The 27,838-nt window shown below is 36.4% G+C and overlaps 1 protein-coding gene across 2 annotated transcripts in view; it reads left to right on the top strand.

Moving 5' to 3' along the window:
• GABRG2 (gamma-aminobutyric acid type A receptor subunit gamma2) overlaps positions 1-20,761 on the top strand; it is a 114,262-nt gene extending 93,501 nt beyond the window's left edge. The window contains exons 7-10 of one of the 2 annotated variants that reach the window (XM_045502659.1): positions 992-1,144; positions 14,456-14,661; positions 16,864-16,887; positions 18,290-20,761. In XM_045502659.1, the coding sequence (XP_045358615.1) occupies positions 992-1,144; positions 14,456-14,661; positions 16,864-16,887; positions 18,290-18,565 (659 nt within the window). In that variant the 3' untranslated portion in view covers positions 18,566-20,761. The remainder of the gene's footprint in view (positions 1-991; positions 1,145-14,455; positions 14,662-16,863; positions 16,888-18,289) is intronic. The other variant, XM_045502668.1, reaches the window with a different exon arrangement.
• Positions 20,762-27,838: the final 7,077 nt, after the last annotated feature.

Genomic DNA, 27,838 nt, shown 5'->3' with positions numbered 1-27,838 from the left:
CATCAGTTTATCTATGGATGGACACTTAGGTTGCTTCTATATCTTAGCTATTGTAAATAATGCAGCAATGAATATAGAAATGAATATTTCTCCTCAAATTGGTGTTTTTGTTTTCTTTTGGTAAACAGCCAAAAGTAGCATTGTTAGATTGTATGGTATTTCTATTATTAATTTTTTGAGGAACCTCCATACTGCTTCCCATATTGGCTGCACCAAATTATTTTCTCAGCAACAGCACACAAGGGTGGTTGACTTTGCTCCACATCCTTTCCAATAACTTGCTATTTTTTTTTGTCCTTTTGATAATAGCAAATCTGACAGGTATGAAGTGATATATCACTGAGGTTTTGATTTGCATTTCCCTGATGATTAGTGATGTTGAACATCTTTTCTTGTGCCTCTTGGCATTTGTAGGTCTTCTTTGGAAAAAATGTCTTTTCAAGTACCACCCATTTTTTTCATTGGATTTTTTATATTAAGTTATGTAAGTGCTTTATATATTTTGGATATTAACCTCTTATCAAATATATCACTTGCAAATATCTTCTTCCATTCAGTAGGTTGTCTTTTCATTTTGCTGATGCTTTCTTTCACCACTGAAAAGCTTTTCAGTTTGAAGTAATCTTGTTTGTTTATTTTAGCTTTTGTTGTGCTTGCCTGAGACTGGTCCAAAAATATGTTTAAGACTGATGTTGAAGAGCTTACTGCTTATGTTTTCTTCTAGGATTTTTGTGGTTTCAGGTCTTACATTCAAGTTAACCCATTTTGAATTTATTTTTGCATATAGTGTAAGGTATTCATCCAGTGTCATTCTTTTGCATGTAGCTCCAATTTTTCCAAAACTATTCATTGGAGACTCATTGTACATTTTTGCCTCCTTTGTCATTGACTAATTGACCATATCAGCATGGGTTTATTGCTGGGATTCCTATTCTAAATGCTTTTCAGTTTTGATAAGGGTTTGCATCGTGCTATCTTTGTTCTGTTCCAGGAGATTATGTGGTCATGTCTGTCTACTTTGACCTGAGCAGAAGAATGGGATACTTCACCATCCAGACCTACATCCCCTGCACACTCATCGTAGTCCTATCCTGGGTATCTTTCTGGATCAATAAGGACGCTGTTCCAGCCAGGACTTCTTTAGGTGAGACACATTCCTTTGTGTTTTAGTGTTTCAAGTACCCAATATCAATAATCTTCATTCCCCTAAGTTGATTTGCTTTTACCTCAGTCAGCAATTACATAGAAATGCTGTTATGTTATGCTGTGTTATGTCATATTGAGACAGAGGCAGAGAGATAGAGAGAGACAGCGAGTAGGAGATGGAGAGAAGGAATCTTAAGCAGACTCCTCACTCAGCGCAGAGCCTGACACAGGGCCCAATCTCATGACCCTGATATCATGATCTGAGTGAAATCAAGTATCAGACACCCAACTGAGATACCTAGGTGCCCCTATTTCATTTTGAAGAAAATTAGCATTAAAAAAAGTGTTTAGGGGCGCCTGGGCGGCGCAGTCGGTTAAGCGTCCGACTTCAGCCAGGTCACGATCTTGCAGTCCGGGAGTTCGAGCCCCGCGTCAGGCTCTGGGCTGATGGCTCAGAGCCTGGAGCCTGTTTCCGATTCTGTGTCTCCCTCTCTCTCTGCCCCTCCCCCGTTCATGCTCTGTCTCTCTCTGTCCCAAAAATAAATAAACGTTGAAAAAAAAATTTTAAAAAAAAGTGTTTAAAAGTTTTCTAGTTCTAGTTTTCCTTAATTACCTTTATTTGCTTTCTTTGGTAAATTTTCTTAATAAATTTCAATTAACTAGGAAAAAATCAAACTTCTAATTTCAACAGATTTTTGTTTTGGTCTCTGGGCAGTTATATTTTGGAGCTGCTCACGCAAACTCATAAGAGCTCGTTGTGTTTATTCTTTCCAAAAGTTGTATTGAGAGATGTCACATTGGTAGACTGAAGTCAGCCCAGGTGAGAGTATTAACATCATGGAAATAGGCAAACACTAAAAATCAGGACTGCCTTTTTTTTCCCCAGTAAATTGTCACACATTTACCAGTGCATAACTGATGTCTATTAATTCCAACATCCACAATTATTATAATGACATTTGAAGACATATACACAGCCATTGGCTCTGTGTAGAAGAACAAATTTAAAATGCTATTTTTGAAAAAATACCTATAACATTTTTGGAACACCACCATTCACCCCCCACCACACACATACACACACACACACACACACACACACATTCTTTTAAGATTATTTGAGGTTGCTTGATGTATTGTATATGTGATATTACCTTGTATTTTCATACATCTTTCCTCATGTGAGGAAGAAGGTTCACATAGATTATTACAAAGCCACAGACTAACAGGGACATTACAGTCTAGGTCCATGAATGATATTTTCATACTACGTAAAATCCCTTAGATAACTAAGAATAGAGCTGTCGAAAGATGAATTATAAAATCACAATCCTCTTTCATCAGCTCTGTGAAAACTAGAACCACATCTCTTGCTCAGTCTTTGGCTAGAGAATCAATACAATTGCAATAGTCAGGAGCTTGGGTTTTAAAATCCAATAAACCTGGATTTCAACCCACATGTATAATATAACCTTGAAAATGCTCTTTAATTTGTATAAATCACAGTTTCTTCAAATGGAGAACATATATCATTTTCTGTACCTAACTTGTAGGGTTTTATTAGGTTACATATTCTATGTAACACATATGAAATATAGTAAGGCCTTAGAAATGTTAGCAACTACAGGTGACCCTTGAATAATGTGAGGATTAAGGGCTTTGACTCCACCTGCGCAAAAATCAATGGATAACTTCTAACTCTCCCAAAACTTAAGTACTAATAGCCTATTGTTGACTGGAAGCCTTACCACTAACACACACATTGTATGCTACATGATCTATGTACTGTATGATCTTACAGTAAAGTAAGGTAGAGAAAAGCAAATGCTAAGAAAATCATAAGGAAGAGAAAATACAGTACTGTGCTGTTTTTATTGAAAAAAATCTGAATAGAGTGGACCCATGTAGTTCAAGGGTCAACTAGATAGTCATTTTCAGACAAAATGACCTGTACCAGGTTATTAAAACTGAGGGCAAAAGATGTTATGGGAAGAAGACATCATTTGCATGTTTATCCTCTTCTAAACCTAATTTATTTTCCCATGTTTCAAAATAGTTGTATTTTGATTTTTCTGTTATATGGAGTACTTTATTAAAAATCCTATTCAAAAGTTATGAGATCTTGTCTGATACTTTAAGTTGAAACAAATCCAAAATATGTTGAGACTATTACTTTAGGACCATTACTTGTCACTGTGATTAGAATGCATTGCATTACATGCTCACATGTCTGTCTCTCACAACAGAATGTAAATGTTTTTTTTCATTCCCAGTATAGTGCCTGGTGCATAGCTGGTACCTCAGTGATTATTCAAGTAATGTATGCTCTTAAGAATGGATGGAACAAATGCATTAATGCATTTCAATCTACCCCTGTCAAAGATATTTTAAGGAAAAGCTTTTAAATCAATCTCTTCTCTTGAAATTCAGACTTCCGCTGGTCAAAACCCCTCTTAAGACCATTTGGTAATTCATTTCGACCACCCATTAAGTGAATGCTCATTGGCAAAGCACCATGGTAGGAGAAGGGATCTAGGTGAGTGAGCTAAGGAATGAGGGAGAGGTCCCTGAACAAATAACAGGTAGGTGTTCCTATTTGTTAATCTTTGACTACAAGTCCTGCATGTTTAATATAGCACCTGTGCCCTTTCTGCTCTTTACAAGTGCATATAGAAGTTGAAATGACAATAAAAATTATTATCACATATTTTAGGGGTAAGCAGAGGGCTGCAATGTTAAATGACATTAACAAAGTCACAGGACCAGCAGATAGTACATCTATCTGCACCTTGGATAATGGGACTTATATTTGCTCTGTGAGGCCTTGTTGAAGGCTGTAGTGGGGAAAGGTGGGCCAGCTGAACTGACACAGTTTCTCTGTATTAACTTTGCTGTCTTCTCCTGATGTAGAACTTCTTAAATTTAACTGTGCATTTAAATCACCAGAGTGCCATTAAAAGTACAGCTGCCTCAGTCCAATCACAGGACATGTCGATTTCATTTTTGAAATCATGGCCTGGGTGTCAGGATTAAAAAGCAATTTTGCAGGTGATTCAAATGTGTGATCATATTACCTTTTTCAGTGTTTATAACCTGGAGTTAAACCAGATGACTCTAAACCCCTGTGGATCATAAGTTTCTTGCTGCAGAATAGTGATAGGCAAGTTGTTTAGTAAGTGAGATAAATATACCTGTGTGGCTCAGATTCTGGCTGCTTTCTGAGCTCAGACCACAAGGGCATGGGGGGAGCAGTTATCTTGGAGCTTGTAACACTTGAATGTAGTTTGGTATGCAGGCGGTAGCTGGTAAACCTTAATCATGATTTAATGATGATGGATTAAATGGTAAAAATACCAGTTGGTATTTTTCACCTAAGTAACCTGAGGTACTTAAGTACCTATTTTTCACCTAAGTAACATGAGGTAACATGCCTGAGAGCTTACTTGATGCCAGGACTGGAGGAATTGATAAAACTTGTGGATATTTTTCATCCATCCCAGGTAAGAGAAGTCTAATTCTTTGCTTAGCAAAACTGCGCTTAAAAACCACCCCCAGCTATCTTGTTGATTGGTGAATGAGTTAAAACTACACTTGTCTGCCACTCATTGTTCTCTTTCCTGAGGCTCCCAGCAGAAACTTGAAAATATCATGAAACAGTTTCCTTAAGGTTTTTATTTTAAATGGCTGTGATGAACTTCCAAGTAGCCTAAATAACATTTTCTCAACTTGCTTGATAAGTGTTTAACTTACATGTCAGATCTGTCAGATTTTCTGAAGTGAATTTATCTATGGTATCTACTATAAATACTGACATTTTCACTCCTCCATAGGTCAAGTGTGGCTTGAGGCCTGAAGGTGAAGGGAAGGTCAGGTCCCAATTTAGTTTTTAAATTCTCCTCCCCCAAATATCAACTGTAATTAAGTAGTCAAGAACTTCTACATGAATTAATGCATAGACAACAAAAGTGAAGCTTTTTCAGTTTGAGAAGCAGACTGTTCTCTAAAATAAATATCTTACATTTACTGATATCTTACTAGGAATTGACAGTTAATGAACATTACTTAATCTTCATGAGAATACTATGGGGTCTGCCCCTCTCCACACCATCCCAGTTTGTAGAGGAGAAATTTGGCCATTGCTGAAGTTCTACCATGGCAATATGGAAGACCCACAGTCCACATCATCCCAGATTAGGAATATACACTAGCTTCCAAGTGTCTGGGGCTTCATGCTGCATATTAGATACATATTTGTAGAGAACGAAAGAATATAACAATGTGGGTCAGAACATAGCATTTTATTTATTTATTTATATTTTATTTTTTTTTTGAGAGAGAGACCGAGCGAGCATGAGTGGGGAGGGGCAGAGAGAAGAGTGAGACAGAATTCAAAGCAGACTCCAGACTTTGAGCTGTCAGCACAAAGCCTGACACAGGACTCAAACCCATGGACCACGAGATCATGATCTGAGCCGAACTCAGATGCTTAACCTACTGAGCCACCCAGGTGCCCCAGAGCATTGTGCTTTAAATCAGATTCCACAGGCTTGCATCTCATCTCATCTCTGTCACTTACTACCTTGGACAAATTTCTTATTTTTTCGGTGCTTTTTTTCACCTGCAAAAAAAAGGGATAACAGTGATAATCCTCATTGTGAGGATAATACATCAAGTGCCTGACACAGTACCTGGCCAAAGAAGGAGATCCATAAATGTTAGCTGCTTTTATGTGCAGTTAAAACTCTCTCCTCCAAGTCATCAATATGAAATCCTATTTTCAAATGTAGGGTAACTGTCTCTGTCCTTTCATGTATACACTATTCATTGATTGCTTCATTTATGAACTCAAAAGATATTGAGTCCAAGAACCACACTTGTCCATAAAATCACAAAGGACATTAAGATAGAGGTCTTCTCTGTTGTCTCAGAGTATACAGACTAGGAAGGGAGATGGGTTATTCCATAATAATAATATAGGAAAGAGGATAGGATTTATAACTGCAATTCCCTGGTCGTTCCTCCCTCTCTGTGAAAGGCTACTCTTTTCTGTGAAGTGATTTCAACCAGCACAGATCTTTCCCCTCTTGAGAATTTCATAACAGAAAATCAGAGGAAACTTGATTTTAACTAAGACATAATGGCCCAAGAGAGCCACATGGTTCTCATGACTTATTTATTCTATAACTGGAAGTTTGTACTTCTTAATCCCCTTCACCTATTTTGCCTATATCCCTCCCCACCTCCCCTCTGACAAACACCAGTTTGTTCTCATGAGTCTGTTTCTATTCTTGTTGTTGTTTGCTCATTTGTACATTTGTCTTTAGATTTCACATATAAGTGAAATCACATGGCATTTGTCTTTGCCTGATTTATTTCACTAAGCATAATACCCTCTAGGGTCATACATGTTGTCACAAAAGGAAAGATTTTATTTTTCTTGTAGCTGAGGAATAGTCCATGGTGTGTACATACCATGTTATCTTTATCCATCCATCTATCAATGGATACTTGGGTTTCTTCCATGTCTTGGCTATTCTAAATGCCACCGCAATAACCATAAGGGTGCACATATCTTTTTGAATTAGGGTTTTCATTTTTTTCAGGTAAATGCCCAGAAGTGGAATTACTGGATAATGTAGTACTTCTATTTTTAGTTTTTTGAAGAACTTCCATTCTGTTTTCCAGAGTGGCTACACCAATTTAAATCTTTAACAACAGTGTGCAATGGTTCCTTTTCCTCCACATCCCTGCCAAGACTGCTATTTCTTGTCTTTTTGATACTAGCCATTCTGACAGGTGTGAGGTAATATCTTACTGTAATTTTGATTTGCACTCCCCTAATAACTAGTGATGCTGAGCATATTTTCATGAGTATCTCGGCCATTTCTGTGAGTCATCTTTGGAAAAATGTCTATTCACATCATCTGATCATTTTAATTGGATTCTTTACTTTTTTAGTGTTGAGTTGTAGGAGTTCTTAATATATTTTGGATATTAACCCCTTATCAGAGATATCATTTGCAAATATCTTCTTCCATTCTGTAGGTTGCCTTTTTGTTTTCTTGATGGTTTCCTTTGCTATGCCAAAGGTTTTTAGTTTGATATAGTCCCAATTGTTTATTGTTTCTTTTGTTTTCCCTGCCTGGAGAGACATATTCAGAAAAAAAATATTGCAAAGGCTGAGGTCCATGAGTTTACCAGCTATGTTTTCTTTTAGGAGTTTTATGGTTTCAGGTCTTACATTAGATCTTTCATCCATTTTGAGTCTATTTTTTAGATGATGCGGGAAAGTGATCCAGTTGCATTATTTTTCATATAGCTGTCCAGTTTTCCCAACACTATTTATCAAAGAGATTTTCTTTTTCTCATTGCATATTCTTGCCTCCTTTCTTGTAGATTAATTGGCCATATATGCATGGATTCATTTCTTGGCTCTTTTCTTCTGATCCATTTGTCTATGTGTCTGTTTTTGTGCCAGTACCATACTCTTGACTACTACAGCTTCATGGTATTGTTTCAAACCTGGGATTGTGATACCTCCAACTTTGCGTTTCATCAAGATTGCTTTGGCTATGAAAGATGTTGTATGGCTCCACACAATTGTAGGATTGGGAAAAATGCTTTTGTTATTTTGACAGAAATTGCACTGAATCTGTAGATTGCTTTGGGTAATAGGGACATTTTAACAATATTAGATCTTCCAAATCATGAGCATGTTCTATCCACTTGTTTGTGCTGTCTTCAATTTATAATCATTTTCAGAGTCAGGTCTTTCACTTCCTTGGTTAAATTTATTCCTAAGTATTTTATTATTTTTGATGCAATTAAAAGGATTTGTGGTGGAGTCTTTAGGGTTTTTTGTATGTAGTGTCATACCATCTGCAAATAGTTAACAGTTTTACCTATTCCTTACCAATTCAGATACCATTTATTTCTTTTTCTTTTTTAAAAAAATTTTTTAATCTTTTTTTTTTAATGTTTATTTTTGAGAGAGAGAAAGAGAGTGTGAGCAGGGGAGGGGCAGAGAGAGAGGAAGGCACAGAATCTGAAGCAGACTCCAGGCTCTAGGCTGTCAGCACAGAGCCCAACACGGGGCTCAAACTCACAGACTGTGAGATCATGACCTGAGCTGAAGTCAGATGCTTAACCGACTAAGCCACCCAGGTGCCCCCATTTATTTCTTTTTCTTATCTGATTGTTATAGCTAGGACTTCTGATACTATGTTAAATAAACGTGGTGAGAGTGGACATCCTTGTCTTATTCTTCAGCTTTTCACGATTATGGTGTTGGCTGTGGGTTTTTCATATATGGCCTTTATTATGTTGAGGTACATTCCTTCTATACACATTTCGTTGAGAGTTTTTATCATGAATGGATGTTGAACTTTGTCAAATGCCTTTCTGCATCTATTGAGATGATATGATTTTTTAAAATGATTTTTATCTTTCATTTTGTTAATGTAGTACATCACATTGATTGATTTGCACATACTGAACCATCCTCACATCCCTGGAATAAATATCACTTAATAGTATTGAATGATCCTTTTAATGTATTGTTAAACTCAGTTTGCTAACATTTTGTTGAGAATTTTTGCATCTATATTTATCAGGAATATTGGTCTGCAATTTTCTTTCTCTCTCTTTTGTAGTGTCTTTTCTGGTTTTGTTATGAGGGTAATGCTGGCCTTATAAAATGAATTGGGAGCATTCTCTTCTCTTCCATTTTTTGAATAGTTTGAGAGGAATAGGCATGAAGTCATCTTCAAGTGTTTGGTGAAATTCATCTGTGAAGCCATCTAGTCTCAGACTTTTGTTTGTTCGAGTTTTTTTGAATACCAAATCAATTTCATTACTAGTAATTAGCCTGTTCATTTTTCAAATTAAAAAAAAATTTAATGTTTATTTTTGAGAGAGGGAGAGAGAGTGTGAGCTGGGGAGGGGCAGAGAGAGAGGGAGACACAGAATCTGAAGCAGGCTCCAGGCTCTGAGCTATCAGCACAGAGCCTGACCCAGGGCTCAAACTCACGAACTGGGAGATCATGATGTGAGCCAAAGTCGGATGCTTAATCAACTGAGCCACCCAGGTGCCCCATTAGCCTGCTCATTTTTTAAAAAATTTCATCCTGAGTCAGTCTTAGATGATTGTAAATTTCTAGGAATTTATCCATTTCTTCTAGGCTATCCATTTTTTTGGCACACATTTTTCAAAATAGTCTGTTATTTTTTATATCTCTGTCTTATCAGTTATAACTTCTCTTTCAGTTCTGACTTTGAGTCCTTTCTCTTTTTTTCTTGATTAGTCTTTCTAAAGATTTCTCAATTTTATCTTTTAAAAGAACAAGTTTTAGTTTCTTTTCCTTTTTAGTCTCTATTTCATTTATTTCTACTCTGATCTTTATCATTTCCTTCCTTCTACCAACCTTAGGCTTCATTCTTCTGTTTCTAATTCCTTGAGGTGTAAAGCTAGATTTGAGATTAAGTTTTACTTGAGATTTTTCTTGTTTCTTGATGTAGGTCTGTATTGCTATAAACTTTCCTCACAGAACTGCTTTTGCTGTCTCCCAAAGATTCTGAACCATATTATTTCTATTTTCATTTGTCTCTAGGTATTTTTTTATTTCCTCTTTGATTTCTTTCTTGACTCATTTGTTCTTTAGCAGTGGGCTGTCTTTGTGTTTCTTCCAGTTCTTTTCTTATAATTGATTTCTACTTTATTTTTTTATAAAGTATTTTTTTAAGTTTGTTTATTTTTGAGAAAGAGAGAACTAGCAGGGGAGGGACAGAGAGAGAGAGCAGGACAGAGAAAGAGAGAGAGTGGGACAGAGGATCCAAGCAGGCTTTGTGCTGACAGCTGAGAGTTTCATGCAGGGCTCAAATTCACAAACCGTGAGATCATGACCTGAGCCCAAGTTAGATGCTTAACCATCTGAGCCACCCAGGTGTCCCAATCTCTACTTTCATATAATTGTGCTTCTTAAATTTATTGAGACTTGTTTTGTGGTACAATGTGTGTTCTATCCCTAGAGATTGTTCCATGTGTACTTGAAAAGGATGTGTATTCTGTTTTGGGATGGATTTTTCTGTGTATATCTATTAAGTCCATTTGGTCTAATATGTCATTTAAAGCCACTGTTCCTCTAATGATTTTCCATCTGAATGATCTATCCATTGATGTAAATGGGCTTTTAAAGTCCCCTATTATTATTGTATTACTGACAATTTCTCCCCTTTATGTCTGTTAATATTTATATGTTTAGGTGCTCCTATGTTGGGTGTGTGTAGATATTTACAAGTGTTATACCCTCTTGTTGCATTGGTCTTTTTATTATATGTAATGCCCTTCTTTGTCTTGTTACAGCCTTTGCCTTAAAGTCTATTTTGTCTGAAAAAAAAGTATTGCCATCCCAGTTTTTCCTACTTTCCTTTTCATGAAATATCTTTTTCTATCCCTTCACTTTCAGTCTGTATGTGTCTTTAGGTCTGAAGTGAGTCTCTTTTAGGCAGCATAAAGATGGGTCTTGTTTTTTGTTTTTTGTTTTTTTTTAATACATTCAGTCACTCTGTCTTTTGATTGAAGCATTTAGTCCATTTACATTTAAAGTAATTATCAGTAGGTATGTATTTATTGCCATTTTTAATTATTGTCTTCTCATTGTTTTATAGTTTTGTTTTGTTTTGTTTTAATTTTGTTTTAGGGACTCCTGTGTGGCTCTGTTGGTTAAGCATCTTACTTTGGCTCAGGTCATGATCTCATGGCTTGTGAGTTTGGGCTCCACGTTGGGCTCTGTGCTGATACCCGGGAGCCTGGAGCCTGCTTTGGATTGTGTGTGTGTCTTTCTCTCTGCCATCACCCACTCTCTCTCTCTCAAAAATAAACATTAAAAAAATTTTAAGTAATAATATTTTTAAATGTTTATTTTTGAGAGAGACAGAGCATGAGCAGGTGAGGGACAGAGAGAGAGAGAGAGGGAGACACAGAATGCAAAACAGGCTCCAGGCTCTGAGCTGTCAGTACAGAGCTAGACATAGTGCTTGAACCCATGAACTGTGAGATCATGACCTGCGCTGAAGTCAGATGCTTACCAACTGAGCCACCCAGGTGCCCCTATACTTCTATCTTCTTTTGCTCTCTTCCCTCATAGTTTGATGACCTTCTTTAGTGTTATGCTTCAATTATTTTCTATTTTTTGAGGGTGCATCTATTTTAAGTTTTTAGTTTGTGATTACCATGAGGTCCATATATAACATCCTAAGTATATAGTAGTCTGTATTAAGTTGGTGGCTGCTTAAGTCCAAATACATTCTGAAACACTACATTTTTACTCTCCATGTTTATGTATATGATGTCATATTTAACATCTTTTTATTTTATGTATTCCTTGACCAATTTTTGTAGATATAGTTGATTATACTAATTTTGCATTTTAAACTTCATACTAGCTCAATGATTAATTTGCTAACTTTAATGTATATTTGCTTTTGCCATTGAGATTTTTCTTTCTTTCATAATTTTCCTCTAGGTATATCCTTTTATTTTCCACTTAAGAAGTTCCTTTTACATTTCCTGTAAGGCCAGTTTAGTGGTGATGAAATCCTGTAACTTTCATTTGTCTAGGAAACTCTCTTTCCTTCTACATACCAGCCTTTTCTGGTGGAGTATTGTTGTTTATAGGTTTGTTTTTCCTTTCAGCACTTTAATATCATGCTACTCCCTTCTGGCCTGCAAAGTCTCAGCTGAAAAAATTAGCTGAGGACTTTAGAGGGTTTTGCCTGTTAGGTAACTGTTTGCCCCGCTCTTGCTGTTTTCTTATCTTAAATTCTGCCATTTTAATTATGTGTCATGGTGTGGACCTCCTTGGATTTGCTTGGGACTTCCTGGACCTGGATGTCATTTTTCTTTCCCACATTAGGGAAGTTTTTAAGCTGTCATTTCTTCAAATAAGTTTCTATTCCCTTCTTTCTCTTTTCTCCTCTGGGACCTCTATAATGCAAATGTTAGTATGCTTGTGTTGTCTTAGAGATCCCTTAACCTATTCTCATTTTTTCAAATTCTTTTTTCTTTTTGCTGTTCAGCTTGGGTGCTTTCCATTACCCTGTCTCCCAGTTCACTCATCTGTTCTTCTGCATCCTCAAATCTTCTGTTGATTCCTTCTAGTGCATTTTTAATTACAGTTATTATATGCTCTGACTAGTTCATTATATTTTCTATTTTTTTGTTCTCATTGTGTTCACTCACCCACCTCTCAAGTCATGTGACCATTACTTTGAACTCTTTTCCAGGGATTTTGCTTATCTCCATTTTGTTTAGCTCTTTTTCTGTGGTTTTGTCTTTTTTTTTTTTTTTTTTTTTTTTTGGAACATATTCCTCTGTCCCCTCATTTTGTGTAACTCCCTGTGTTTGTTTTTATGTATCAGGTAGGTCAGCTATATCTGATCTTGAAATTAGTGGCTTTATGGTGAAGGCATCCTGTGGTGCCCCACAGCATAATATACCTTTGTTTCCAGAGCCAGGTGCCCCAGAGATATCCCCTGTGTGTGCATCTTCCTGTTGTGGCTGTACTGCTGTGGGCACATTGGTGGGTGGGGTCTGCCCCTCACACAGCTAGCGGAGAGGCCTGTTTATAGGGGCAATAGACTCTTTGAGGGGTCACTGGTCCCAACTGAGGCTACCTGGCCGGTTATGTCAGGACAGCAGTCACTTTGGAGGGGTGCCTGCTGAGGAGGGTGGATTATGTGGGATGGACCTATTGAGGAATGAGGGGGTGGTGCAAGTGCTGCTCACAAAGAAGAGAATTTCAGAAATGGCCCTTGCAAGCATCCAGACATCTAGGCTGAAGCATGCCAAGAAAAATGGCGCCTGTCAGTACCTCTTTTCCTGGAGAAAGCTTCTGCAGATTTCTGACCCTCTGGCACATATTTGAAAATCAGTCATAAATATCCTTTTTAAACTGGTTCTTCTGTGTTTGAAAAGTTGGCACTTTTCTTACTGCTTCTTCAGTGCTGGCTCTTTAAAAGTCAAGACTTGGTGTCCTATAACCTTCTGGCTCTCCTGGAGTTAAGCCATGCTGATTTTTAAAAAAAAATGTTTATTTACTTTTATTTTGAGAGAGAGTGTTCACAAGTGGGGCAGGAGCAGAGAGAGAGAGAAATCCCAAGTAGGCTATATGCTCAGCATGGAGCCCAACATGGGTCTCTTATCTCACAATTGTGAGATCATGACCTGAGCCAAAATCAAGAGTCAGACACTTAACTGACTGAACCACCCAGCTGCCCCAAGCCCTGCTGATTTTTAAAACCAGACATAGCGACTCATCTCAAGTGTAGGAGCCCAGGGCTGGGGGGGCCCAGTATGGGGCTTGATCCCATTGTTCCTCCATGCTTCTGATGTCCCTCCTACTTGTTGGTAGCTGCAGCAGTTAAGTTCCTCAACATATCTCTGTTCCTCTTACCCTTCTTGATGTAGCCTTCTTTTTATTACTTTAGCTGTTAGAGAAGATCTGTTCTGCCAATCTTCAGGTCATTTTCAGAGTGAGTTGCAATATAGGTAGTTGTTACACCTTGGTATATCTGTGAGGTTGGTGAACTTATGATTCTTCTACTCCACCATCTTCTTTCTATATCATATCCTTTAAAAAACTCATTAATCAGAACGTGTCACTTAGCACATCTCCTCTATTTAACAGCATTTAATGGATTCTCCTTGTATTTTAAATGAAATGCAAACTCCTTTGCATGCTATGCATGATACAACTTCTGTTATCCCAGTATCACCTTGACACCCCTGCCTCTCCCCAGATGCTAGGTATTCTATTTTTTTTTAAAAAAGACATAGTGTCCCTTCCTCAATATCTTGCTTTTACTCTGCAATTAGCTAAAAGTTGGTGTCTTCTAACTTTTTAAGCTCCTTAACTATCACCTCTTCAAAGATGCCTTTCCTTAGCATTCCATCTAACTAGGTTTTCAACACCTATGCTGTTATCCATGGCATGAACCATAATTTGTAAGTATACTTTTCTTTGCTTACTTGATTTATAGTGTTCTTTGTCACTAAAATGTAAGGTACATATGCTCAGGGAACATGTTCATCTTATTTTTCAGCATATACTCAGTGCTTGTCATAGTAACTGATACATGGTAGGCAGGCAATAAATATTTGTGGGAAGAGCGAATGGATTACACCTGTGCCTCCTTTCCCTTATTGAGGTTGCTTATCAGCAGTCACAAAACAAATTTTGTTTCAGTAGTGACTCAGTTACCCAACTTGCTGATAAGGTCACATGGTCTGTTTTACTGTACCTTTCTTCAGGTATCACCACTGTCCTGACAATGACCACCCTCAGCACTATTGCCCGGAAGTCACTCCCCAAGGTCTCCTATGTCACAGCAATGGATCTCTTTGTATCTGTTTGCTTCATCTTTGTCTTCTCTGCTTTGGTGGAGTATGGCACCCTGCATTATTTTGTCAGCAACCGGAAACCAAGCAAGGATAAAGACAAAAAGAAGAAAAACCCTGTATGTATCATTTCCCATTGGGATCATGGAGATTTTTATGTAGAAGCCCACCTGGTTTTGTTTTTGTTGGGTCTTTGTCTGCGGACTAAACCTCAGTGATTTGGGTTCCAAAATGAAAACAGAATGTATGAGTTTGTCTAGGACATAAGAATTCATTTTGGTCATTAGTTATTTGGGAGAGACCTGATTCATGAAGGAAGACTCCCACTCTTTTCATTTCATGGGAATTATAAATATTGCTGACACCTGCATTTATTTTCTATTGATTGTCACCTTTCTGTTCCTTACAATAACATTCTTAAGTTATTGTTATTTAAAAAAATTTTTTTTTCACCGTTTATTTTTTTGGGGGCAGAGAGAGACAGAGCATGAACGGGGGAGGGGCAGAGAAAGAGGGAGACACAGAATGGGAAACAGGCTCCAGGCTCTGAGCCATCAGCCCAGAGCCCGACGCGGGGCTCGAACTCACAGACCGCGAGATCGTGACCTGGCTGAAGTCGGACGCTTAACCGACTGTGCCACCCAGGCGCCCCAGTTATTGTTATTTTAAAATAACATTTTCATTCAAGGCTTTCCACTAGGAAGCCATAATGTTCTTGAAACTTCAAAGATCACCACATTTTTGCAAGTAATTGTCTCTGTGCATGTTACCACCAGAGTACTACTATTGGTTTCATACCAAAATGTATATCATTTTGTTTTTAAATGAAATGATACTCTGTTGTTTGGGCAAGTTACTTTGTTTACTCATATACAAAATATGTATTTTTTATAATAATTACCTCAAAGGGCTACTGTGGCAATGAAGGTAAAAAGCATTACATGGTACCTTACAAATGGAAGTCCTTACCTTTAATAGTTGATGATGACGATGGTTGATGTTGATGATTTATACACTTACCGACAAGGATTGATTTCAATGATTTGGAAAAAGGTAGGATGACTTCACCTTGCCATCAAACTTTAAATAAAAAGGCACAGATAAACAAGCCTAAAGCAATTATCTTTTAATATGGATGTTGAAGAGAGCAAGTATACCCATTTATGCACCTGAATGTGGCCGGCTGGCTCATAGGAAGCCCTGTGGAAGTTAAGGTCCATTCCCTTCTAAGTCAGGGGCAAAGGAAGTCACCCTAGCCTCCTCAGTTTATAGCCCTTCCTTGTCTGCTGTAAGGGCCATGAGGGCCTTGATAGTGGCTAGCTATCTGGCCCACCAACTTAGGGGGAACTAAATTATAATGAGGAAATATAGCTGATTCTAGGTTGTATCCTGATGGATCTCCAGGAAACCTGGTGAGATTCTACAAATGGCATATATTTACTTGAATGTAACAATTTGCAACAGGTAAAGAAAAAAAATCATCATTATTCTTGGTAATTAAAACAAAAAGAAATGCTTATCCTTAATTTCCCAACTATTCACTATGCTTTATGCAGTCCTTTCCTTCCCTTTCTGTTTTGCTTGTCTTTGCATTTTTTCTAACCTTATTTTATTTTTGTTGTTGTATTTTTTTAAATTATTATTTCTCCCCATTCTTCAGTTTCCATTATTTTTCCCAAGAATAGAGTTCTATACCATTCAGCATTATTACCTTCCAGCATTAATAAGGATGTGAGGGTGTGCTTTTAAACAAGAGTCCTGCGGAAAAAGCCTTTATGCCCTAACAGCTATATGATTGCAGAGGAGATTAAAGAAACTGAAAAAAAAATTAAATTATCTGAGAATTTCATGGATTCCCTATTTTAAGACAATCAAGTGATTTATCAAAACAAAAAGAGACTAAGCTGTGAAGGAAAAGCTGAAACCTTATTTTTCCATTTAATATGCTCTTTGGTTCATTCTATTAAGACTTACCTATTAAGGCTTCTTTGACAATAATTAGAAAATAAAAATCACAATACTTCTATACAGGGAAGCCAGGCTATGGAAAGCTTCCTCACAAGTGGACAACACTGGCTTTTATAGTTAAGTAATTGTGGATTAATTTATTAAAATCCCCAAATTCCATTTTCCAACGTTAGGCATATACTTTATTCCAAGTTCAGAATTGTCCTTCTGTGTTTATAATTTCAGTTCATTTTACTTACTATGTTTTTAAAATGTATTTTTAATTTGTCTTATTTTGTCTTTTTCTTTTCTTTTTTTCCTTCTTTTAATTAAAAAAAAATATGCAATTCTCTTTTCTGTCTACAAACCCAAAGCTTCTTCGGATGTTTTCCTTCAAGGTATAATGTTTTTGGAATGAAAATTCACTGCATGCAACTGCTGAATTTAATTATTAACGCTTACATGGTGTTTCGACTTCTTTTGTTTTTTAGTGAGTAGACCTTTAAGCATTCTACTAAAGATAAGGGCTTTGAGATGAAGAAAGCTTTATAGATTTCCAGAGTTGAGTCATCAACCCTACACTAATTCACAGAAGTGTTGACCCTATATGAAGCTCAAAAGCTGCAAACTCTATGAGATGTCCTTAGAAAAGAGGGCCTCTTTAAACATCAAAACCAAAACTTATCCTCTCTTCCCAGATAAAAATAGGATCCAATTTCACTGACAGCACCTAACATATATACTATATATGTTCTTAAAATGTAACTCTGTAAATCTGAATTCAAAATAAGATTTGTTTTTTGTTAAGTAAATTTAATAATCTCCATTGGTCTGAACCCTACCTGTCAGTTTTATAAAAATAATACTCTTTGAAATGCTTTAAGTTAAAATATCCATCCCTTTCCTCTAGAATAATCCAGGGGCCTTTTGGCTCTATCATGCAATACTGCAATGATATTTCTTTTCCCAGTTGAATTCTGATAATTTTCTCAGAGACACTGGGATTTGTGTTTATAATATCCAAAACAAACTCCTCCAAATTAAATTAATCATTGAGATTTAGTTATTTCATAATTTATATGACAGCAAAGATCAAATTATCATTCAGTTTATTGATATTAGTTTCTTCTCAAGTGCTAAAAAGGTGGTAGCATTTTTTTTTCTGAATATTGACTCACATATAGGTAAACATTGCTGATGTTCTAAAGCTTCTAGATGGTAAATGTTAGACAAAGCACTATATGTCTTTAAAACATAAGCCATACCATTTGTGGCCTATACTTAAGAAACTCCTACATTTGTATATATTTTAACATTTTCTTTTAATAGCATTTAGTACATTATACTTTGCTCAGTGTAATGGGGTTTACCATTTGCCTATAGGTAAGCATGACACAAAATTTGAGTTCAAAATTAATGCATTTTATTTCTCTGTTCTACTCACATGCAACACCATTAAATGCCTTCATGTAACCAATCTCACATCTAATATTTACTAGACTAAAATTCCATGTAGTTGTTTGATTTAAATCTTTAAACTTTGAGTTCTTTTGGTGTTCAATCTTCTTGCTATAGCTATTAGCTTGATGGTATTATTTTCAGCTGCACTGCTTAAGCTCAAAATTTGAAATCTGCAAATGTGCTATCCTTCTAAGTTCAATTTTACCATTGTAGATCACGATGTCATAGCAATTTCCTGAGTACTCATTTTCAGATTCATCATTCACATTGGTGACATTGTGGAGACTTAATCTAGGATTTATCAAGTGTATCTAATTCTTCTTCCCTACCCTGTCTCAGGCCCCTACCATTGATATCCGCCCAAGATCAGCAACCATTCAAATGAACAATGCCACTCACCTTCAAGAGAGAGATGAAGAATATGGGTATGAGTGTCTCGATGGCAAGGACTGTGCCAGTTTTTTCTGCTGTTTTGAAGATTGCCGAACAGGAGCTTGGAGACATGGGAGGATACATATCCGTATCGCCAAAATGGACTCATATGCACGGATCTTCTTCCCCACTGCCTTCTGCTTGTTCAATCTGGTTTATTGGGTTTCCTACCTTTACCTGTGAAAGAGATATGGGTTTTATTGATGTGGGTCTTATTCACTAAATCTCATGGAGAGGAGATGTCCTTTCTAAAGTCCACTTAAATAATCCCCTGTGTGGTTTATGATAATTTGAATTTGTTTCTATGTTCTAACCTGCTAAATTGTATTAATGTCATATTGTTTGCGCCCAACTCTCCTGTGGTAAGTGTAATTTGAACTCTAATGTTTGCTGTGTTTCAAACCTGCAAGGCAGAGTGAAATTAGAGCAAGAACACTGAAATCAACAAGATACCTTTCAGCTACACCAACTGAAATAGTGAAAGCCATGACCGTTTACAGTGGTGGTGTCCTTAATTCAAAATACAATTAGATGCAAAATGTCCAAAACTGCACCCTATGTTCATTTGGGGGCAGGTTGTGGTAAATTTGATCCCAGTAGAATATCTCCCTCCTTTGAGAAAAATCACAAATCACTTTAAATATAAGAGCCTAGACTAGAAATCTATTACACCTCTATCCCAAGATAGGAAGAAATTTTCCTCCACATCACATGTACAATGATGTAAATATTTCAATAACGTAGAATGCTTCAAGTTTAATGCATGCATCTCTTTAGAACCAAAATAAATGGAATGAAGTTAACATCACAAAGCATTGTCTTTTATTCTGTGTCTTTGGGCAATAAAAGAATCATGAATGTAACGATAAGGGTTTGGGTTTGGAATTGGAGGGAGGAATTTTCTCTACCTTCCCCTCACGCATGAAGATTCAAACAGCTTTTTTTTTTTTCTTTTCCTTGTAGGACAGATTAGAACACTTTAAGTAAAATATAGACTGAATAATTGACATTTGCCACTTCTAAATATGCCCAATTTCATAGAGTATAAAGTAATTGTATGTGCTTGCCGCTATTTTTTCTTCCTTTTAGGTTGGTAGATTATAACAGAACTTATTCTCCATCTCAAGATCTGCTTCTAGTGATTGTGAGTGCCTTGTGGGCAGAATCCTTGTCATTTCCTCTTTGGGTCCTCAGCACCTTATATAGTGCCTGGCACATAGTTGGTGCTCAACAGATAGGGTTTGAAGTAAATTGGCTTCATATGCTTCTGTGAATCTCTCTGAGCTGGCCTGGAACCAGTGACTCATCTTTTGAACATAGGCATGGTCAAGTGATACTTGATCTTGTGAAAATGAACAAAAGGATCCAAAGAACTTTGCCTAAAATAATTTTTTGATAATGAACAATAGCCAAAGTCCACACTCCTTTTAAAATAATACTTAAGTCATATGTTTATGCAAAAAACAAAAATGAGTCTACTAGGGCATAATTAGAGTTTGTATATTTTTTTCCAGGTTTGGGGATGAGTTAGCTTTGACCCATCCACAATTCCACTTGAAGACATAGGACAGGCAAGAGCAGGATACATACCTGACTAGTGTTCAGAATGTTGTTTTTTATGCTCTGTAAAAAAAAAAAAAAAAAAAAAAAAAAAAACACTGAAAATTAACTTCTAAAAATAAAACAAAAAATGAATGACTTACATGGAGGTTGAACCTATGACTGTGGCTTCTTTCAACTAAATGATAATCACATGAAGTGGTTGTCCCAGACTTCAAACATGATGAGTTGAGCTCCACCTTTAAGTATTCATCCTGAATCCCCTTTTTTTCTAAAATAACACCCTTTGTCAGTTCTTCTTTATAGCAACCATTTCTTAAAGTCAGAATTCAATCATAGCCAGTATAACTTGATAGATAATCTAAAAAGAGTAGAAAAGAAAGAGTGGCTTTGTTATAAAGCTATGTGAAGTCCTCATTGAGTCATCTGGATGAATCTTGAAACACATTTAGCTGCCAATTTTACAAATCTTTAATATATCAGTACTCTCATATATAACCTCAAAGACATGTAAATAGAATTAATTATTTTCATGTTTTGAATTGTTAACAATTTAATGTTGACTCTTTAGGAGAGTTGTCGGCAAATTTTCAATGGTGAGAAACACATTATTGTCAACTTGAAATGTATTCTGTAATGGGGACACGCAAAAAAAAAAAAGCTAGCTTTCCAATGTATGCATAGTACTGGCAGTATGAATATATGTTATATATAATCTTAATTATTAGCTGCTCCCCATCTGTGTATTTCAAAACCTTTTCACAAAGGGAATTGCCTAATATGTGGACTTTTCCAATAAAAATGCTGCATTCTAATTGATGGTGGCATGTCAGTGGTCTGGTTGGACTTGTTTGTCGTGAAGACCGTGACTTCTTTCTCGTAGCATTCCCCAATGCTGCTTTCCTTTTATGTGAGCTTTATTTGTGAGCAGTGTGATCATATTATGCAAGGTGATGCTCCTCACTTTGAAGAAATTAAGAGATATATTTGAGGTGTGAAATGGAAATGGAAGGAAGTAATAACATCAAGTAAGTAAAGCTCAAGCCTTCTGTACCTCCAAACTTGTGGTGTGGTTAAGAATACGGACACTGGTGTCAAACATAATTGGGATCCCGACTCTACCATTTGCCTGTTGTTTGACAGTTATTAATTCATCCTTTATAATCCTCCATTTTATCAGCTAAAAGGTATAACAATGCCACCTCATGTAGTGACACTCAACAAATGATCAAAATGTCTTCTTTCACTTCCAGGGCCTCCGATATTCTGCCACCATGATCCTCCCACCTCCATCATATAAGCTGTCTTTAAAAATATCCAACAATACTCACATATGTCTTAATGTGACTCTGCAGCATGAGGTTTCATTTTTAAAGAGTATTTGTATTGCAAACATTCCTTTAAACTATACAAATCTGAGAGTCTCTTATTGAAGAAATCTTACAGATTACTTTTAAGGCCTAAAAACCTTTCCCTGTACCCCCAAACTTAAAAACATAGGGAGATATGCTCCAGAGACAGTGTCATATTTTATTGAAGTCCTCTGAAATTCTCAAAAGAAAGTAGCATAATCCTTTACAAGCACAGCTGCCCTAACCTTCCTCTGCCTGTCATTCTCTTGGCTTTTCATGGCTGCCTGCATCCAATTTAGACATCTTTCTCACCTTCTAGACATGTTTAAAAAACAATTTCACTTAGGTCTTGTTTTCTGTCTAACTCAATGCCTTTATATTTAGCTGAGTGCGTATTCATTGTATGGCCTTCAGCCCCCTTTTTAAGTCTCATATTATTCTGACTAGTAGCAACAATTTTTGTCTGTGATGAAGGTCAAATTAAATTAACCAAATGATGCAGTCTTTGGGGATTGTGTCAAAAATTGCTGTCTGTATGCTTTGTCACTATGAATTTTTGTCAAATGTGTAGGAGAAAGGGAGGATGACCTAGACCAAAAGCTCTGCTATGTTTTTTAGTGCTGGTTGAATTGCCAAAGGTCACACAGCCAGTTAATGGCAAACCTGGGAGAGGCATCTGACCATTGCTCTTTCTACTGGGTCATAGAGCATTTCAGAATTTGGAAGTAAAATTCTATAATACTTTATCTTTCTGTTAATACTTGAGGATCCGCCAAACTTGAGGATGCCTTTCTTTGATCTTGACCTCGCTTTGAATATTTTATTACAATGAGACAGAAATTTTAGAATATGCAGTAAAAGAGATAATGTGATAAATTTTGCATTTCTTTTATTCTCTTTCTAATGTAATGATCAAACAATATTCGGTGTTACCTGCTGCTTTCAGAATGCTGTTTGAAAGAGGACATCTCCAGTTACCTGAAAAATTCCAGACCCAGAGTTGGCCTTTGTCCCTTAGGACTTGAGACAATAGACAACTAAAGATTTTCCTATGGCTCCTCGGTATAGGCTCATTATTTCTATTATATCAAGAAAGTGCTATGACTGCTTTATTGTTACCAGTTCTGACAATAAAAATCATAGGCCAATTATAAATCCAGTTGTAACTTTCTTCTGCCATATTTGGGATATAAACATTTTCCCTTTTTATTTTTAGAGCAAAATGGAAAAGCAGAGGCTGTTTCAGTTTACCTAGGTTCAAATCCAGGCCCTCTCAAGACCTATTATTCCTGAATAGGGGATAATAATGGCTTATAACTCATAATTTTGTTGTAAGGAGTAACTGAGTTAATATCAAAGAAGGACTGCATGTTAATAATTTTCCTCAGCACAGAAAAGAAAGGGCATGAGATCTTAGTCTATCTTGCTTAAGAATATGGATTATCATTTATGAAGTTAATTACTACATATTCCCACTTTGTGGGAATAATAAACATAGATAATAAACAATACCTATCTTTACTGGCATGCAATACTTGGGAAATTCATGTATATAAAGAATAGAGCCAAGTACTAACAATTACTCCCAAGTGGAACAGTGTATCATTTCAATTACCATAGATGATACATATAAAGACACAAGTGTAGCTATCTTTTAAAAAGTAAAGATTTCCCTTAAAAACATGGAAATGTGTAATGGGATTGCTAAATAAACATAAGTGACATTATCAACAAAGGTGTACTTACATCTTAATATAGTACATTTTTATAAGTCAATAAATTATTTTGTAGCTAATTTATAAAATCCTTAAAGAAATCAACATGAGGACTCAATCATAATTGAGGACTCTTGCCATTAAAAGAAAAACAAAATGTCACTGGGCCTAGGATAGAGAATTCAAGTCACATCTGGGGATGTTCCTAACTATTCCTATCTTGGGAGACTCAGTCTCATATGTAAATGAAGGTAATTGGTCTCTTCTGACTGATGTTAATTCTATCACTCCTCTGCTAATGTTAACTGATATCATCTAACATTCAGACCCTCCTAAACTCTGTCATATCTTCCACACAGTTGTCTTGACTCATTTGTCCTATTTCCTCCTTGAGTCTTTTCCAAAACAGTGACACATTGCTGGAATGCCTTTCTCTGTTCATTTTCTGAAGAGTTGCTAATTAAAGATTCTACCTAGTCCATGGAGACTTTCCAGTCTGACTAAAGTATGATAGGCTATTTTCTTTTATTTCTTTCAGTATTTGATGGGATTTTTGAGTAGCCTTATCCTAATGTTTACCTCAGCTAAGTACTTATATTTATTTAATCCTCTTAGTAAACAAATTTTAAATGAACAATTCTGTAACAAGAATCTGATATAAATAATTCAGCAAAATTTGCATCTTAAACCAGGTTATCTTCTATCTCCCTGCTCTATGAGTTTGCCTCTTATTTTTTTCTGTCACTTGTATTTTTTATGGGTCTGAAAATAAGTCCCTCATCAAAGAAGTTTGGATGAAGCATCTGTAAAATCAACTTAATATAAAGCTTTCAGTAAACACATATCAAGAGCCTCACATAGGGCACTGTAAGTATAGGAAGAAATAAATTTTAAGGCATTCTCTGCTTCAAAATGCCCTTAATATGATAGAGAAGTCAGATAAGAATATAAGTAACTAAAATGGAGCTGCACTAAATAGTTGTAGGTAGAGGAAATTACTATTCTAACTGGGTGAAACTAGAAAAGATTTTCTCTGTAATACAAAGCATTCCACGATATGTAAGGAAGGCTCATTACTGCTTTAGAACTTTCTCTCTGAACACTAATGAAAGCCTTGTAGAAGTTTTGAAAAAATATGAAAAACTAAAAAAAAAATTATCCTAATCCACTAGCAAGAGTTAACCACTAAAATCATCATTTATATTTTTCCTTTATATAGTGAGACACTAGCTAGCTAGCTAGTTAACTATACAATACAGGTATAAATATGGATACAAACAGAAGGATAGGTATAGATATAGATCTGTTTTGTAGCCTGATTTTTTTTCACACAGTTATGCATGTATTTATGTACATATATAACAAACAGTTTCTGGTGTTCTATTTTTATATCAGATAGCAATACCATAATTTATTTAGCCAGTCCGTATTCTCAAAATTTATGTTATTTCTTAACATAATTTCTGAAAATTGTATTGTTATACAGAATGATACAATGAATATCTATATTTATCTCCGGCACTGAGATATAGGCATTTAACAGCATCTTAGCTGAAATCAAGATGGCACACTCAAAGGGGATAAATGAAAAATTAATGAAATTATTCACAAAGGTCCACCAATAAAAGGATGATGTAGTATCATGGGAAAGGCATTATCATCTGAGTTTCCTATTGCCATTACATCAAGTTACCACAAATTTAGTTATCTAGAACAGCACAAATTCATGATCATACCTCAAAGTTTGTAGTCTCGCTGGCTAACCTAAAGGTGTTCTCTGGGCCAAGTTCCTTTTGGAGGCGCTAAGAGAGAACTGGTTCTTTGCTTTTTTTCAGGTTCTAAAGGCTTCCTGCATTTCTTGGCTGATGGCCCTTTTCCATCTTCAAAGCCAGCAATTATATCAGTCCAACTTCTGATTCCTTCTTCATAACTCTAGCTCCAACCTCCTGCTTCCCATGTATAAAGGCGATTGTGATTACACTGGGCCCACCTACATAATCCAGAATAACCCACTCATCTCCATACTCTAAGCTTAATCCCATCTTCAAAGTCCTTTTTGATAAGTAAGGCCTCATATTCACAAATTTCAGGGATTAGAATATCAACATGTTGGGGACACCATTATTCTGCCTACCACACCACTCTAAGTCCTGAAAGTGCAAGAGAAAGGAGCAGTATTGGAACCTAGAAAATGCCATAGAACAGAAGCCACCAACAGGAGCTGTGGCTTTAGATAGATGATATAGCTACTGCCAAACAGTGGCCAGGCAGGGAGGGAGGGTGAGAACAAGTACCCAGAATTCTCTCCTCTCCTACCTAAAGCATCTCATTGGTCAAACCAAATGGAAACTAGAGAGCATGGAAAACCAGCTAGTGTGGACTAGAGAGATTAGCCTCGTGGGGTATACCTCATGGTGAGAAAGCCTGGAGAACAGCTCTAGAGAAATTGATAGAAATTACCCAATAAATCTCTCCAAAAATTAGTACATGTGGTGCATGACAAAGCCTCTTTATTTGCACAACAGTCATCATAACTCTGATTATAAAGGTTAAATTTAGGGGGTGTTTGGGTGGCTGAGTGGCTCAGTCGGTTAAGCATTCAACTTTGGCTCAGGTCATGATCTCATGGTTGGTGAGTTCAAGCCCTGCGTTGGGGTCTGTGCTGACAGCTCAGAGCCTGGAGCCTGCTTCAGATTCTGTGTCTCCCTCTCTCTCTGCCCCTTCCCCCACTCATACTCTGTCTCTCTCTCTCAAAAATAAATAAATATTTAAAAAATTTAAAGGTTAAATATAGGTCTTTTCAGTTGATGCCTAGTCTATGAAAAAAGTAGTCTTTAAAAGGAATTTTATTGGAGTACTAAAAACTGATATATTTTATACCGTGTATTCTGTTCAACATGAACAACTTTCCAATTGGCTTTATAACAGGTAAATGCCTTCAGGAAACTGCTTTTGGAGAGTTAATATAGGCTAATAGCCATGGCCCTCAGGTGAGCCCCATGCAAGGGTGCCAAGTCAGTGATTTATAGGGCAAAGCAGGCTGGAGCTACTTTAACCAAGTGTGGACCATCTGAGCCAATATTTCGCATCTGCTCTCACTCAGTTTAAAGAGAGATGTGGCTTCTGAGTTAAGGGGTCCCCAAGGGTATAATTCTATAATGGGTTGAAGCTAAAAATAGCAAAGCCAGAGTCCTATTTCTGTAAATAAAATGACTATAGGGACAACAGAGACTATTAGCACAACTTAACCTAAAGAGACTATGGATAAAACCATATGGAGAACGGATCAACCCATAGACCCTCTGAACCCAACATCCGACAGGGTATAAAACTATGACTTCCTTACTGAACAGGGCCCTGACTTCCTTGAAAGTCAGGAAGAACCAAGTCCTCATGAAGACCAGATGTGAACCCTGCTGAACAGAAGAGTAGTCCAATTATATTTGGTACCGAAATTTGAGTCCCTTTCCTTCTTTAAGCTTCTACTGACTCTGTCTCTCCCCTTTTACTCTTATTATTTTTTTCCCAAAATACTTGATGCCTTTGTAAAGTAAGGATTCAACTGAGTAAGTGTGTTGAGTACTTACCATATGTCAAGCACTACACTGTGTTTTGGAAGTAACAACTATTGGCACAGGCTTTGTCCTTACAGAGTTTACACTGTATTGCCAAAAATTTTTTATTAAATTTGAAATTCAACAGGTGGTGTTAATTATTAGAGTAAAACGGAAAGATCTAATCACAAAATCCTTACCTCTTCCCAAATCATATACATATATATGGAGGATGCCTTATGCTGGTTTTCTTTCATTAATTTTCATATATAGTTGACCCTTGACAATTCAGGGGTTGGGTACTGACCTGTGCAGATGAAAAATCAGCATATAACTTTTGACTCCCTCAAAATTTAACTACTAATTGCCTACTAATGTTGACTGAAGCCTTACTGATAACATAAGCAGCTGATTAACATATTTTGTATGTTATATGTATTATATATTGTATTCTTAGTATGAAGTAAGCTACAAAAAAGAAAATTTTATTTAAAAAATCATAAGAGAAAATACATTTGCAGTACTTTCCTATATTTATCAAAAAAAATCTGCATATAATGCAAACAGTACAAACTCATGTTATTCAAGTTTCAACTGTATTTATGTATTTTCTATCTATATTTATTTATATTTGTAAGATATAAATAAGAAAGGAGACTAGAAGGTGGTGGATTATTGGGTTTCCCTAGGAGAATATATTTTTTTTAAAAAAGCCCCACTAGAATATTCAAGGCACTTGAATTATTATTCAAGGCACTTGTTAACAACATTAAGAAAGACTATTCAAGAGAGACTACTGCAAGGAGGATTCTGCAGTAGGAGGAAGAGGTTGGGCTCAACCACAAGTTGAATACAAGGACAAGTGGGGATTTATGGTCAAGGAGTACAGTAGGGGTCACTGGATGGAAAATTACTAAAAGGGAACATCAAGGCTTAGAGGGATATGTGCTAGACTGACTCAACAGGATTCTTGGTGAAACTGGGCAATGCAAAAATGAATACACAGTCCAAAAGTTGAGCCTACTTGAGATAAAGGGCTCAGAGAAGCTGGCTATGGTTTGCTCAAGGAGAGAATCTTTGTTAGTACCTAACAGTAATGAAACAGTGTTTCTTTCAAAATTGTCCTTTTTGGCATATATATGCAGTTACATAGCCGACATGCATTTCTTTGGAACGTATATTGGTTTTTAGGCACAGTGACATTACCCAAGGACTGAACAATACAGAATCTTAAAGTACTCTGAAAAGTGTTTTATATTTAACTGTTGACCTCCT

The sequence above is a fragment of the Leopardus geoffroyi genome, chromosome A1 (genome assembly GCF_018350155.1).
Source record: "Leopardus geoffroyi isolate Oge1 chromosome A1, O.geoffroyi_Oge1_pat1.0, whole genome shotgun sequence".
Lineage (NCBI taxonomy): Eukaryota > Metazoa > Chordata > Mammalia > Carnivora > Felidae > Leopardus > Leopardus geoffroyi.
This window is presented reverse-complemented; position numbering and strand designations above follow the sequence as displayed.